This window comes from Medicago sativa, chromosome 5 (assembly GCF_051527215.1).
Source record: "Medicago sativa cultivar Bolivia chromosome 5, Bolivia_mono, whole genome shotgun sequence".
Taxonomy (NCBI): domain Eukaryota; kingdom Viridiplantae; phylum Streptophyta; class Magnoliopsida; order Fabales; family Fabaceae; genus Medicago; species Medicago sativa.
Genome location: NC_140753.1, coordinates 77,688,755 through 77,700,964, shown reverse-complemented (window position 1 = coordinate 77,700,964; position 12,210 = coordinate 77,688,755). Strand labels below are relative to the sequence as shown.

Sequence of the window (12,210 nt, the reverse complement as noted above, 5' to 3'; positions counted from 1 at the left end):
AAAACGTGGGTCTTATGGCTCTCTCCAACATCTTGTAATATTTATTTATACAATGATGATATTTGAATACTCGTTATTTTTATTTTCGTATATTCATTTAACACCTTTTTTCTCTCTCTCTCTCTCTCTCTTTCCACCACATAACCAACTTAACAAATTTATCAAATCGCACTCTTTATTTATTTCTCTCTCGAGGTGTCAATTGGGTGATGGGTGTCCATGTAACATTTTTCTCATCTATATACTAACAGAATTCCATACCACTATTTTCACTCATTTTTTTATCTCACACCTGTACAATCATGTAAGAAATCTTTACTAAAATAATATGTTTACCTTGTGTGAACCATGGGTAGATACTTGTAAAATTGGAAAGCACTCATATTGGTACGGTTCTTGTCATGTACTTCCTTTTGTTTCATTATTCTGCTACAAGTAAAATTTGTGTATTTGAATTTTTGATGTTGTCGTTGTAACCAAACACGGTTTTTGACTTTTTAAACTTTTATCGTGATATTTTTGTTGTGAATTGAACAATTTAGCACTCTCATATAGACATACCCTTACTATGAGTATGATTTTTATAAAATTGTGTATCTCGTATCTGACACCGATACCATACCTGTAGCGTTTAACAAAATTTTATCTTCTGTGACAAACTTCAACACCATTTTACATTACAATTAGCTCCTATAAAGGTATGAACTGATGATATTTATATTTATAAATATATATGCAGAATTAAACATGTTAATCAGAAGCAAAAGCTTTAAGCAGTATAATATTACATATGTAAAATGCATCCACCTGAAATCAATCCCCAACCTCTTCATTTAGAAGCCTAATACTTATAGTCCTTAACATATAAACTCTCAGAAGCCAACCCAGTTCCACTTCCACCACCATATTTGCCTAGAGTAGCTTCAGAATTGGCCTTGCATCTTGCCAGAAATACCTCTTGAGCTTTACCAACATTCTCTTTCTTTCCAGCCCATGTCTTGAGTGTGCTTTGCTGCAGTGCTCTCCCAAATGAGAACGAAAGTGTCCATGGCTTCACAACATCTAGCTTGTTCATTGCATCGAGGTTTAGTGTAGCCTGCTCTTCACTTTGTCCACCTGACAGAAATACAATCCCCGGTACCGCGGCTGGGACAGTTCTGCGTAACGCAGTAACTGTGTACTCACCAATCACCTCAGGTGATACCTGCACACAAAAATGCAAATTGTTTTCTAATTTAATAACATCGCATTCATCCCTCTCTGACTTTGTCCCTCGAGTAAATAAAGATAATAAGTAGTGTCTAATGTTTTATATCATCAGTCCCGTTAATTTCTTACATTTTGTCGATGCATAATAATAGGAATTAACCGGAATGATGAAGAAAAAAAACGTCAATGACTAATTATTTTCATTTACACGAGAGACTAAGTCTGAGAAATAGTGTAAGCTAGTGACAAGATTGGTGATTTACTCATTTTTAAAAATTGAGTTTTACCTTTGGGCTATCAGAACCTGGAGTAACCATGTTAGGCTTGAGAAGAGTTCCTTCAAGAAGGACATGCTGATCATTCAGTGCCTTGTAACAGGCTGCAAGCACAGTTTCAGTGACAGCAGCGCATTTGGCGATGTCATGAGATCCATCGGTTAAAATCTCAGGCTCAACAATAGGCACAAGGCCATTCTCCTGGCAAATGATGGCGTAGCGAGCCAAGCCCTGTGCGTTTTGCTGGATAGACAACTCAGAGGGCTCATTGGGACCAATCTTGAGTACCGCACGCCACTTGGCAAACCGTGCTCCGGCCTTGTAGTACTGCTGGCATCTAGCTCCAAGAGAGTCAAAACCTTGGGTTGTTGTTTCACCATTTGTTCCAGCTAATTCAACAACACCCTTGTCAACTTTGATGCCTGGTATGACATTGTTCTCTTGGAGGATTTCAACAAAAGGCTTCCCATCGGAGGAATTCTGGTAAAGAGTTTCCTCAAAGAGGATGACACCGGAGAGGTATTGGAGTGCATTGGGAGAGGTGAAGAGAAGTTCACGGAGGGCTTGACGGTTGGCCTCAATGTTCTCAACGTTGATGCTTGCTAGACGCTTGCCAATGGTTCCAGTGCTCTCATCTGCTGCCAAGATACCCTTGCCAGGGGTGGCTATGTACTTGGCATTCTTGATAAGCTCATCTTGAAATGAAAACCACAGTCAACTATTATATAAACTTGTTAATGAGGATTGAAATTGAGGTAGCTTCTTAGACATATCATGAACCATTTCTAGGTTACTAGTTTCAAGTTACTCCCTCTGTCCCAAAATAACTCTCGCACTAGGTTTTTTCCACACAAATTAAGAAGTGCATATAAAATAAAAAGAAATACAAGGTAAAATTTGTAAGAAAAAAAAAATTAATGTCATACAAAAAAAAGCAAAACGACACTTATTTTAATACATTTTTTATATATTAAAACATTTATTTAAGAACGGATGGAGTAATTGTTCTTGTATGTGTTTGGTTTTGGTCAGAGTGAGTAAGCTTATATCAAAAGAAGAAAGGGGGAATGAAGTTACCTGCATACTTTCCAACAAAGGCCGACATGCTTTGAAATTGGATGGCGGGAAACAAACAGATAATAGACGACAGCACAAAAACTGAGGTTAGCCAATACCAATGCTATATAGACAAACCACTCAGAGGAATATACCAAGAGGTTCCTACCCAACCAATGAAAAAGAAACACGTGTCCAGAGTTTAGCCTAATGAAGTTTATCACTCATGGATAGAGCAATGAGTGATCCTTCTTCTTGCCAAGTGGCAACTCATCCTTTTCAATAATAATATATTTCAGTAACCTCAAAATAAATTTTGTGGAAAGCTCTCATCCGACATCAACTAGGACTTGTTTCTTTCTGGAAATATCAAGCCTCACATACAAATTGAGATATTAACACCTAAAGGATAATATCCTAATGTGTGGATTGTTTGCAGAATTTGGTCTCAGCCACATTTATTTTGTCTTTTAACAGAATCATCAAGTTCCACCTTCAAGATACATGTACATGCCAATTCACACCTGCATATCTTCCTCAACTGTGAGACTAATTTTAAGAGAATTATGTAAGCTAGTGGGATGCAGGGACCTAACGAAACTTTGGGGACCAAGATACTGTATAACTCCAATAAAATAAAATAAAATAAAATTATATTCATTTCTATATATATAGTATAAATCTCAGACTTCATGAACATGTATCATGATAAATCAGTATCGACAAAGAATAAGTTCAAAGAAAAATCCGGGTATAGTAATAAAAGACAACACAAAATTTGCATTGGAGAGTTCCAACTATAAGTCTTTAAATAAAGCAAAACAAGAATTGTGATCAAAATTGTTTTAAAACTAGCACACAGATCCCGTCAGTCCCAACTCAGCAAAGTCCAGTCTTTTTTGTTCCAATGAAGTCTCACTGAATAACGATCAACCAAAAAATATTGTGAATTTCGCCCAATAACAACTACCGCAAACGGCCCTCAACTACCGTGAACGGCTCTCAAGCTCGTCATCATCATCTGTTCCAAAGTACCGATCCCCAAACTCACCCATCCCAGGAACGACGCGGAAATCTTCATTCAAACCATTGTCAATCTCAGATGTCACAATTTTTATCCTTGGAAATTTTTTGCAGACGACATGCAGGCCCTGAGGTGCCTGGAAAGACGAGAGAACATGTATGAAGCATTGGATACAAGTATACAACAAAAGAAAGAAGCAAGAGAAAATAACGGAAAAAATAGACAGAACTTACTGATATGAGGTTGAGAAATATAATGTTGGACTCTGGTACACCCTTCTTTATAATTAAAGAAATTGCTTGAACAGCAGAATTACCTAAAGATGAAGATATTCTGAAGTTGATAAGAAAACCAACAAATTACATGTCAATTTTAAACCACTCTAATTATGCTAGTTGTTGACTAACTTAATGCAGTTGTGTTAGGCTGCAGATGGTTCATGTGCATTTTTACACTAAACTATTTAATTTAAAAATGAGGTACTGAACAGAACAAAATTTGTCAGGGCCATGATATCTAAAATTCATATGTCAGCATGCACAAAACACACTTAAACCGACATTAAATGAAACAAATTATGAGAATGACAGACCTGTGCCTAAGATAGGATCCAACAGTAACACATGCCTATCTGAGATATCATTTGGCAGCTTCTCATATATTAGCTGCTCGATAATCAAGGGATATGTTAGACATTATGAAATGAAAGAAACAGAAATACATACTCAATTCTCACGAATGCATGCAGATGACAAACCTGCTGACCATTGTCACCTTCTCTATGAATAAGAATTTTACCAATCTTGATACCTTTGCAGCATGCTCGTAAAGCATTCTCCATGCTTTCCCCACTGAAATTAGATTATAATATCAAATTTAAGGACAGAGTATGCTTTTCTAAGAAATAAATTTAAAAGAAAAACTGTAGTGCTCTTAGGTTCACATCAAATTGAGTAGAATGGAAACAATAACTAGTCTCTTAAAGCGTAGTTGGGGATAAATCTGGATGATAATTTCAAGGAAAAAAATTTGCACTTCATGCAATCCAAACAATTTGGTGATATCAAACCCAAATTGACAAAAGATCATCCATTTATTTATGGAGTTATTTAAGGAAGATTAAGAGAAAAATTTCTAGACAATATATTCAACCAATGATGCCAATATTTTATCATTCAGATTATTTCTGCTAGGAAAAAGACGGAATACCTCCTGATAATGGAGACACCACACAACCTCTTACAAAAATCTACACCGCTGTACACAGACCCTGCATTGGACAAAAATCACCTATTACCTTAAAAAGGTTGGGGCATGAAACAAACTAATTCCATCAGGTAAATATCATAACTAGTATGTCAGCTACACAGAGACAAACATAAATATTTTTTTCCAGCATGGCAATTGCTGCAATTACCATCCTACCAACAGTATATCTAGTACAATTACATGATAAACCATTGATTCCCATTCAAGTATCTCTTTGACGTGGAAGTCAGGCCACAGAAGTGGTCTGCAGCGCTTCCATGATGTCCAAGATACAGGTTAATAAATTATAAAACAGGGCCAAGAACATGTAGTTCATGTTACCTGCCACACTTGTGGAAAAATATGGTGGCACTTAAGAAACCAGAGAAGTCTTACCAGTAGGGGCGATAACTTGCTTTTCTGTAAATGGAAGATGCCCTAGGCCTTGTTCTACGACCTGGCAAAGCGAGGGAATTGTTGTGATAAAGAAAATTCCATTCCCATGCCACCTCAAAAATTAAAAGCAACAAATGAACCATTGCACCCTATTTACATACCAAACGAATCAAACGGTCAGCATAAAATACAAAGTCGTGCTTCTTTGTCTGAGAATCGCGTATCAGGGTGTGCATGCCCCGTATCTGCAAGGTGAGAATTACCATGATGATTCAACTTTTGGTGGCAAATTTAATAGCTCTAGCTGGACGGAGAAAAATAAGATTACTGAAAATGTCAATAAATAGTAAGAAAGGAGTACCTGAAAAGTAGAGTGAATGACATATAAGTTGGGATATATTTTACAGAGGTCATGTTGACCAAGCTTTGTGCGAATATGCTGCACAATCAAATCAATAGCCACATGATTATCTCCTCCACGGGGTATAATGATATCAGCATACTTCTTTGTAGGAAGGATAAAGTCATCAAAAGCCGGCTTCACAAATTTTGAATACTGCATCAAATTTATAAGTTATAAATCAGCAATCAGCAACTACAAACATGCATGATGAGGAAAGAGTATATATAAGTTTGGTTAGTGTCATCATAAATCCCGACTCCATAAAAACTAAACAATGACAGGTTTCTAAACAAGTACATGCAAAAAGGCTGATCAGCAGCATGAACTGAATGTAACAAGTACATGTGTGCGCGTGGGGGGAGGGGGGCTAAGCTACCTGATCGAGTACTGCTTCAATATTACGAGCGTTATCGGCAGTATCACGCTTAATCCTTCTTGCCAGACGAACATCAGCATCTGCATTGAACATTTTACAATGTAAAGTGACAGCCTAACTTAGTATTACAACAAAAACACATGAAATAAACATAACGTAGGGATTGGTAACTACCAACAAAACAGGAACCAACAAAAAATTAGGGGAAGGGGAGATGAAGATATAGCATCAAAAAGTAGGGGAACTACAAATAAAATAGAGATAGGTAACTACTGATAAAATAAGAACCAACAAAAAAGTAGGGGAAGGGGAGATGAAGATTAAGCATCACTAGCACCTGCATAAGGACATGCATTTCCTTAGATGATGTGAATAGTATGCATTTTAGTATATCATAATGTAAACTATGGGAAAAAGTACATGTGATTAAGGAAAACAAGTATGGCAACAAACTCTATTAATTATGAAATGCCAAAAAAATCTACAACAGTAACAGATACACTATTTTCTTTTCAATTAAAAGGTAATAGATATAGATATACTAGTTAAATTTGAAGAAAAGTAACAAGGGACCTGTGTCAACAAATATCTTCATATTCATCAATGCCCTGACACGTGGATCATGAAAAACAAGGATTCCTTCCAAAATTATAACATCTGCAGGATTTACCTGCAAAACACATTAAAACAACATAAATTGGAAGCATGGCTGATATTTTATTCCAGATACGTTTGCCCTTTGCTGGAAGAACGTCGACAACAAATGTGATTTGGAAATCATTACAACACTAAATTATTCAAATTCAAATATGAAATCACAATAAAAATACAAGACTATTTCAATATACAGTTTAAGAAAAAGTATTTAAACTAAGAATAAAAATATACCCTTCTTGCGGGAAACACGTCATTCTTGTAACACTTAAAGTCATACTTCGGAATATCTACTGCTTGGCTATGCTTCAATTTGTCCATGACAGATAGCAATCGCTCACTATCAAAAGCTTCTGATGATATCAACAACATGCATTAAAAATAATACAAGGAGCTGCAGCAGCAGAAGAAGTCAAGAACCACCATTCACATATGCATTAAGAAAACTCAGAGGTCATTTCAATATAAATCTTCTACCTTATCAGGTTTCAGGTGAATTTCATTTACTACAGAGCTACTAAATTTGCTATCTGGGTACTAAAATATCATATCATGGAAAAGGAGTTTAATTCCGCCTTTTGTATGCTCTTGACACAAATTACTTATTCTAACATGTAAAATAAGTAGTAGTTTCACCAACTACATTAATCTATTAACTAAATGCAGGAATATTCAAGGTTTTGTACATGATTAGATCAATAGTTCAATACTTAATTTTAAGTCTCTAACAGCTAATTCTGACATCAATTACGTTTCAATGAATCTTTCTCAGGCTATATATTCCCTAGTATTACCCTTGATATTTGTAAGGAATTCATAGAGTAAGAAAGATGCTGTTGACAGTCGTTGAATGTAGTGAAGTGGTTATACAAAAAATTAGAAATATCTAAGGACAATTGTAAAACATGAAGAAAAAAATAATAATAAACTAAAAACATCCTAAAAAATCAAGCTGGTCGTAACATGCCATCCCATCCCAATGAAGTTCATACATACTTCATAATATAAGAGGAAGTCACTTATAATGAGAGAGCGATGAGAACAATTGAACTGACCAGGATGATCAAAGTTGTATTCTTGTACTCTTGTAAGTTGCTCCTTAGTCAAGTTATGGTAAAAAGAATCCTGTAAGTAAATTAAATGGTTCATTTATTATGTTCAATGTATTGAATTCATCAAGAAACATCAACCCGAATTTTGGAACGCATACCCTCAAAAATGTAAAGAGAGATAAGTAAAAAATGTAAAATATATCAAAAATGAAATTAAAATGCCACTTCAAACATAATATAAATAGAACACTTCTAAAAAATTTTACTAATGTCACCAAAACAATGGTGTATCAAATATTATTATGTTCAAATGTATGATCTCTTTTGGTAAGAAAATATTTGATATTTTGTGGGAAAATTTGAGTGAAATATGACAATGTTCATGATAAAAGTGCAGATGATAATAACAGAAGCCTAAGGGTCTGTTTGGGAGGACGATTTTGGAGGGAGGAGTTTTGGAGGGTTAGGTCTATATTTTAATATATATTTTAATATTTGAGATTTTGAAAAATTAAAAGAATACCATATTATATGATCATATAACAATTCAATCACACTTCATTCGTTTTAGAAACATTTTATAGCTTGCTTAATTTATAAAAGAAAAACAAGCCCTTCCCCCCAAAATCATCCGCCCAAACAAACCCTAACTCCCATCAGGTAAAGTAAAAGTGGTGATGGTATTTTGATGTTATAAATGGTAGCTAACAGAGTACTATTGTTCAAATATAATACAAAAGAAAGCTGATAAAACCATTTCAATAGATACTTCCAATTTCATGGGGAAACAACAACAAAAAAAACAAAAAAAAACAAGTGGAACTCAGATAAAGGTAGAAACAGGAATGCTTGTAGAGCTTAAGCATTAAAGTTAACTGTTGGTTGTTTGCCTTTAATATATTTTGAGTCAAGGATAAAACAATCTATGTAAATTTTCAAGTTGATTACTGATAAGTGTCTATAGAAACAACTCATTACCTGATTTACAAGTACAACCCTCTGATCATGAAGCTGTTGAATAATCATATCACAAACTGCGGTCTTTCCAGATGCCGACCCACCCGCAACACCTGCAATGTGCACAAACAAAAGGGTAGATAAAAATGGATTAGAATCATAGTTATACTGTTTCAAGATAAAGTCGCTAATGGTCAAAAAGTTTACACTAAATTCAGCATCAAACTTGTTTTTAGAGGAAAAACATCCGAACATAATTGTATCAATTCAAAATTTCAACCAAAACAACAACAACTTAGCCTTATCCCACTAAGTGGGGTCAGCTAGATGGATCAAATGACGCCATAATGTTCAATCGTATCTCAAAATTTCAACCAAAACAATTTAAAAAAAAAAAAAAATCATGTTCATACGAAACCATGTTTCACGAACTCTCATACTCCAAAATTGAGTACCTATTAAATAATAGAACATAAAACAAGAGAAACACAAGACAAAATAAATCACCACCAGTCCAGAACAACACAAACAGACAAAATTCCAGAACATAAGACCATTATTTTACAACAACACAAACAGAAAGAATTCCAGAACAAGATAAACCACTATTGTACAACTACATTGGTTAACACAAAAAAAAACACAAACCTATGACAAAAGGTTGTCTATACTCATCAAATGCAGAAGTGGTCGGTTCCTCAGTGCCAGCTTTTCTTTGCTCTAATCCATTATCCATATGAAATCCAGAAAAATGAACCTCAGTTGAACTCTCCATCAAATCTTCAACCGACTTAGTATTCATATCTCAAAAGCCTAAAAAATATTCAAAATCAATAAACACAAAACAATGCTAGTTTAACAAATTCAGAAGGTAACTGATCAGATCAAACCAATAACCAAACAAACAAATACTCTCACCGGTCTCTTTTATAAGAGAAAGATACCTTTTTAGGTTCACTCGATCAAGGATGTATCTGGTCCTTAATATAGAATAAATACATCATTTATTGATGAAATGTTATTATAGAGACCGGAGTAATAAATATGGAACTCTTTGCTACTTTGAATTAAAATTTGGACACAAAAAACAATGTTCAAAATCAACCGACTTAATTCGATTTGTTGCGGTCACCGACTGCATGTGACTGCGTGCACTCAGTGACCGCAGCAAATCTTGGTCCTCAACTTAGTATTCATATCGAAAAATACCTAAAATAACAAGTTCAAAATCAATCAATAAACAAAACAGTGTAAATTTTTAACATCTTTGAGTGATTAGATCAAACCAATAAACAAACAAATACATAAACTGGTTTGATCCCTGACTGGTGCGCATGAACAAACATTTTTATCATACTTAAATGGATCTCATTTAAGCAGAGGGAATTAGTCTCGGCAGTTGCACGCGGAAGGAATTACCAACCAAGCAAAACAAATTAATACATAAACTCTTTGCTATTTGTAATCACAAAAATTAAACAATGCTTAATCATCCAGATCAATAAACTAAAGAATGATCAAATAAATTAAATCAAATCCAATACATAAATACATAATCGGTAGAAACTGATTCAAACACCGACATAAGAATAAAACGAATTCGTCATTGTACGAAAAACGGTAATAAAAATGAAACAGTGAAGAAAGAAAGAAAGAAAGAAAACGAGATCCAATGGTGATTGGATTGAAAAACGTACGTACCTGAGAATGAGCGAGAAACAGAACAGAGGAATGAAGAATGATTGAAATATATAGGAGCGTGGAGCGGAGAAGAGAAATGAAAAAGGAAAAATGTATAGTGAATCAGTATGTGTGAGATACGATACGGTTTGTTTTTACTACTGCACGTTTTTTACAGTCATTTTCGGGGTGGGGACGGGGTGGCTCAGATTATTATTCATGCATTCATTGTGATTTCATCATACTCATAAATTAATTGAAATTGGAAAATTTCAGGTAACAGGGACATTTGTTTTTGCCCAGTATCCCTTTCATTGTTTTTTTTTTTTTTTTTGTTACAGTATCCCTTTCATTGTGATTTGTGATTGTCTTTCCTAACTCAAATTTTAATTTTAATTAATAATTAAATCAAATAAAAAAATATGATTTAATTTTTACATTTATGATTTATGTTAGGAAAATAATCCAACAAGAGTTTGGTGTTGTGTTCCTTAAAAAAAATTAAGAATTTTGCCTCTTTACCCAAATAGTTTTGCTCATTCCCAAAGTAAATTCCCTTTTTGCCCTTACGCAACTTAACCTACGCTAGTACAAAATGATACGTGACTTAAGTCACGCTAGTATTAACTAAACCAAAAAGTAGTGTGAGTTAAGTCACGCTAGTTTTAACACTAGCGTGAGTTAACTCACGCTGGTTCTGTGCACGCACCAGAACAGACAGGCACATGCAGCAGCTACTGTCATGTTCTTGTTCCCTGTTTATCTTCGTTTATTCGTTCGTTCATACATAGGTACAACCATTCATTCATTCAACCAAAACTCATAATTTAGAGAACATACATTCATTCATTCATAATATAGAAACGCAATTTTAACGAAAATTAACGTAAATGTCATAAATAAGTGCAACCGCGCAAATGTAAATATAGTACAACCAAAATGTCAGGAAAATACTACAAATATCAAAAAAGTCATAAAAACAAGTCCTAAAATAAGACACTACTGCTCCTCCTGTGGACTCCTAGACCTCCTCGGAACCGGCTGCTGCTCAAACACGCTATAATCGGTATGGAGGCCCTCCAAAATGCCAAAGAAGGGTGGATTAGAAACCACCTCTCGAATCTACAAAAATTCAAAAATTTCAACCAAAATAATGCAAAGAAGTAGTATAATAATCACTTACTTGATATTGTGGACGAAATTTGGTTTGAATGGCGCAAGAATTGTGAAATTTGGATTTGGGGGTGAAATTTTCGTTTTTTGAAAAGTTGAAAAATGGAGGTTCTGTGTTGCTGTGTTGCTGATAACTAACTTAAGTAACGTAGCGCAACTTAAGTCACGCTGCGTGACTTAAGTCACGTTATCGTTATAACTGGCGTAAGTTAACTCACGATACACGAATTAACATGTGTAAGGGCAAAAATGTCTTTTAATTTGTGTTGTGGTGGCTAGTTAGGCCCATAATGCACTAAAGTTTGGTGGTGGTCGAGCTTTATTTTTTAATATTTTAGAAAAGAAAATTTGGTTTATTTCGAGGAGCAATCTTAGCATTTGATTGAGAATTAAAAACAGAGAGAAAGAAAGAAATGATTTACGGTTAAAAATGAAAAATTAAAAGAAAAAGTAAAGGATTTTTTTTATTACTGCAAAGGTCTAATCCAAAAAAAAAAAAAAAAATTTGATTGAGAAATAAGCTCCATCGGATATTATCTGAATTTAATGCAATTTTTTTTACCGAAAATACTAGTAAGAAAGATATTGGCTGCATCGAGAGAGAAATTATTATCGAAATGCTAATAAGTGTATGGAGAAATGGAGAATGCTAACTAGTGTTCTAAGGGTATTGTTTAATTATTACTTGGTCAAAATTAACATTTTAT

The 12,210-nt window shown here is 34.4% G+C and overlaps 2 protein-coding genes across 3 annotated transcripts; both read right to left on the bottom strand.

Annotated features, from left to right (window-relative positions):
• Nucleotides 1–683: 683 nt before the first annotated feature.
• LOC146925283 (fructose-bisphosphate aldolase, cytoplasmic isozyme 1) lies at nucleotides 684–2,637 on the bottom strand. Its single transcript, XM_085710248.1, has 3 exons — nucleotides 2,562–2,637; nucleotides 1,497–2,179; nucleotides 684–1,204 (listed from the first exon to the last, which is right to left on the bottom strand). The coding sequence occupies exons 1-3, from the start codon at nucleotides 2,587–2,589 to the stop codon at nucleotides 842–844; spliced, it is 1,074 nt and encodes a 357-aa protein (XP_085566374.1). The 5' UTR covers nucleotides 2,590–2,637; the 3' UTR covers nucleotides 684–841.
• A 327-nt stretch (nucleotides 2,638–2,964) lies between these two features.
• Nucleotides 2,965–10,460, bottom strand: LOC146925282 (uridine kinase-like protein 4). 2 transcript variants are annotated; one of them, XM_085710247.1, is made up of 16 exons: nucleotides 10,352–10,460; nucleotides 9,299–9,463; nucleotides 8,672–8,763; nucleotides 7,697–7,766; nucleotides 6,876–6,994; nucleotides 6,561–6,657; nucleotides 5,988–6,067; nucleotides 5,570–5,764; nucleotides 5,370–5,453; nucleotides 5,209–5,269; nucleotides 4,774–4,834; nucleotides 4,322–4,415; nucleotides 4,157–4,229; nucleotides 3,798–3,880; nucleotides 3,531–3,700; nucleotides 2,965–3,131 (listed from the first exon to the last, which is right to left on the bottom strand). In XM_085710247.1, exons 2-16 carry the CDS (start codon nucleotides 9,450–9,452, stop codon nucleotides 3,059–3,061), a joined length of 1,506 nt encoding a protein of 501 aa, XP_085566373.1. In that variant the 5' UTR covers nucleotides 9,453–9,463; nucleotides 10,352–10,460; the 3' UTR covers nucleotides 2,965–3,058. The 2 variants fall into 2 exon arrangements, with proteins under 2 accessions (XP_085566373.1, XP_085566372.1); XM_085710246.1 differs by lacking the exon at nucleotides 2,965–3,131 and having other exon boundaries at nucleotides 3,177–3,700.
• Nucleotides 10,461–12,210: the final 1,750 nt, after the last annotated feature.

Excerpts from the sequence above, each read along its gene's own strand:
- LOC146925282 (XM_085710247.1), bottom strand. The coding sequence starts at position 9,452 with ATGAATACTAAGTCGGTTGAAGATTTGATGGAGAGTTCAACTGAGGTT. Across the intron at positions 8,764-9,298 it reads TAGACAACCTTTTGTCATAG|GTGTTGCGGGTGGGTCGGCA; the intron begins GTTTGTGTTTTT and ends TGCACATTGCAG. Across the intron at positions 6,068-6,560 it reads GAAGATATTTGTTGACACAG|ATGCTGATGTTCGTCTGGCA; the intron begins GTCCCTTGTTAC and ends TGTTCAATGCAG.
- LOC146925283 (XM_085710248.1), bottom strand. The coding sequence starts at position 2,589 with ATGTCGGCCTTTGTTGGAAAGTATGCAG. Across the intron at positions 2,180-2,561 it reads CTTTGTTGGAAAGTATGCAG|ATGAGCTTATCAAGAATGCC; the intron begins GTAACTTCATTC and ends TTTCATTTCAAG. Across the intron at positions 1,205-1,496 it reads CAGGTTCTGATAGCCCAAAG|GTATCACCTGAGGTGATTGG; the intron begins GTAAAACTCAAT and ends TTTTGTGTGCAG.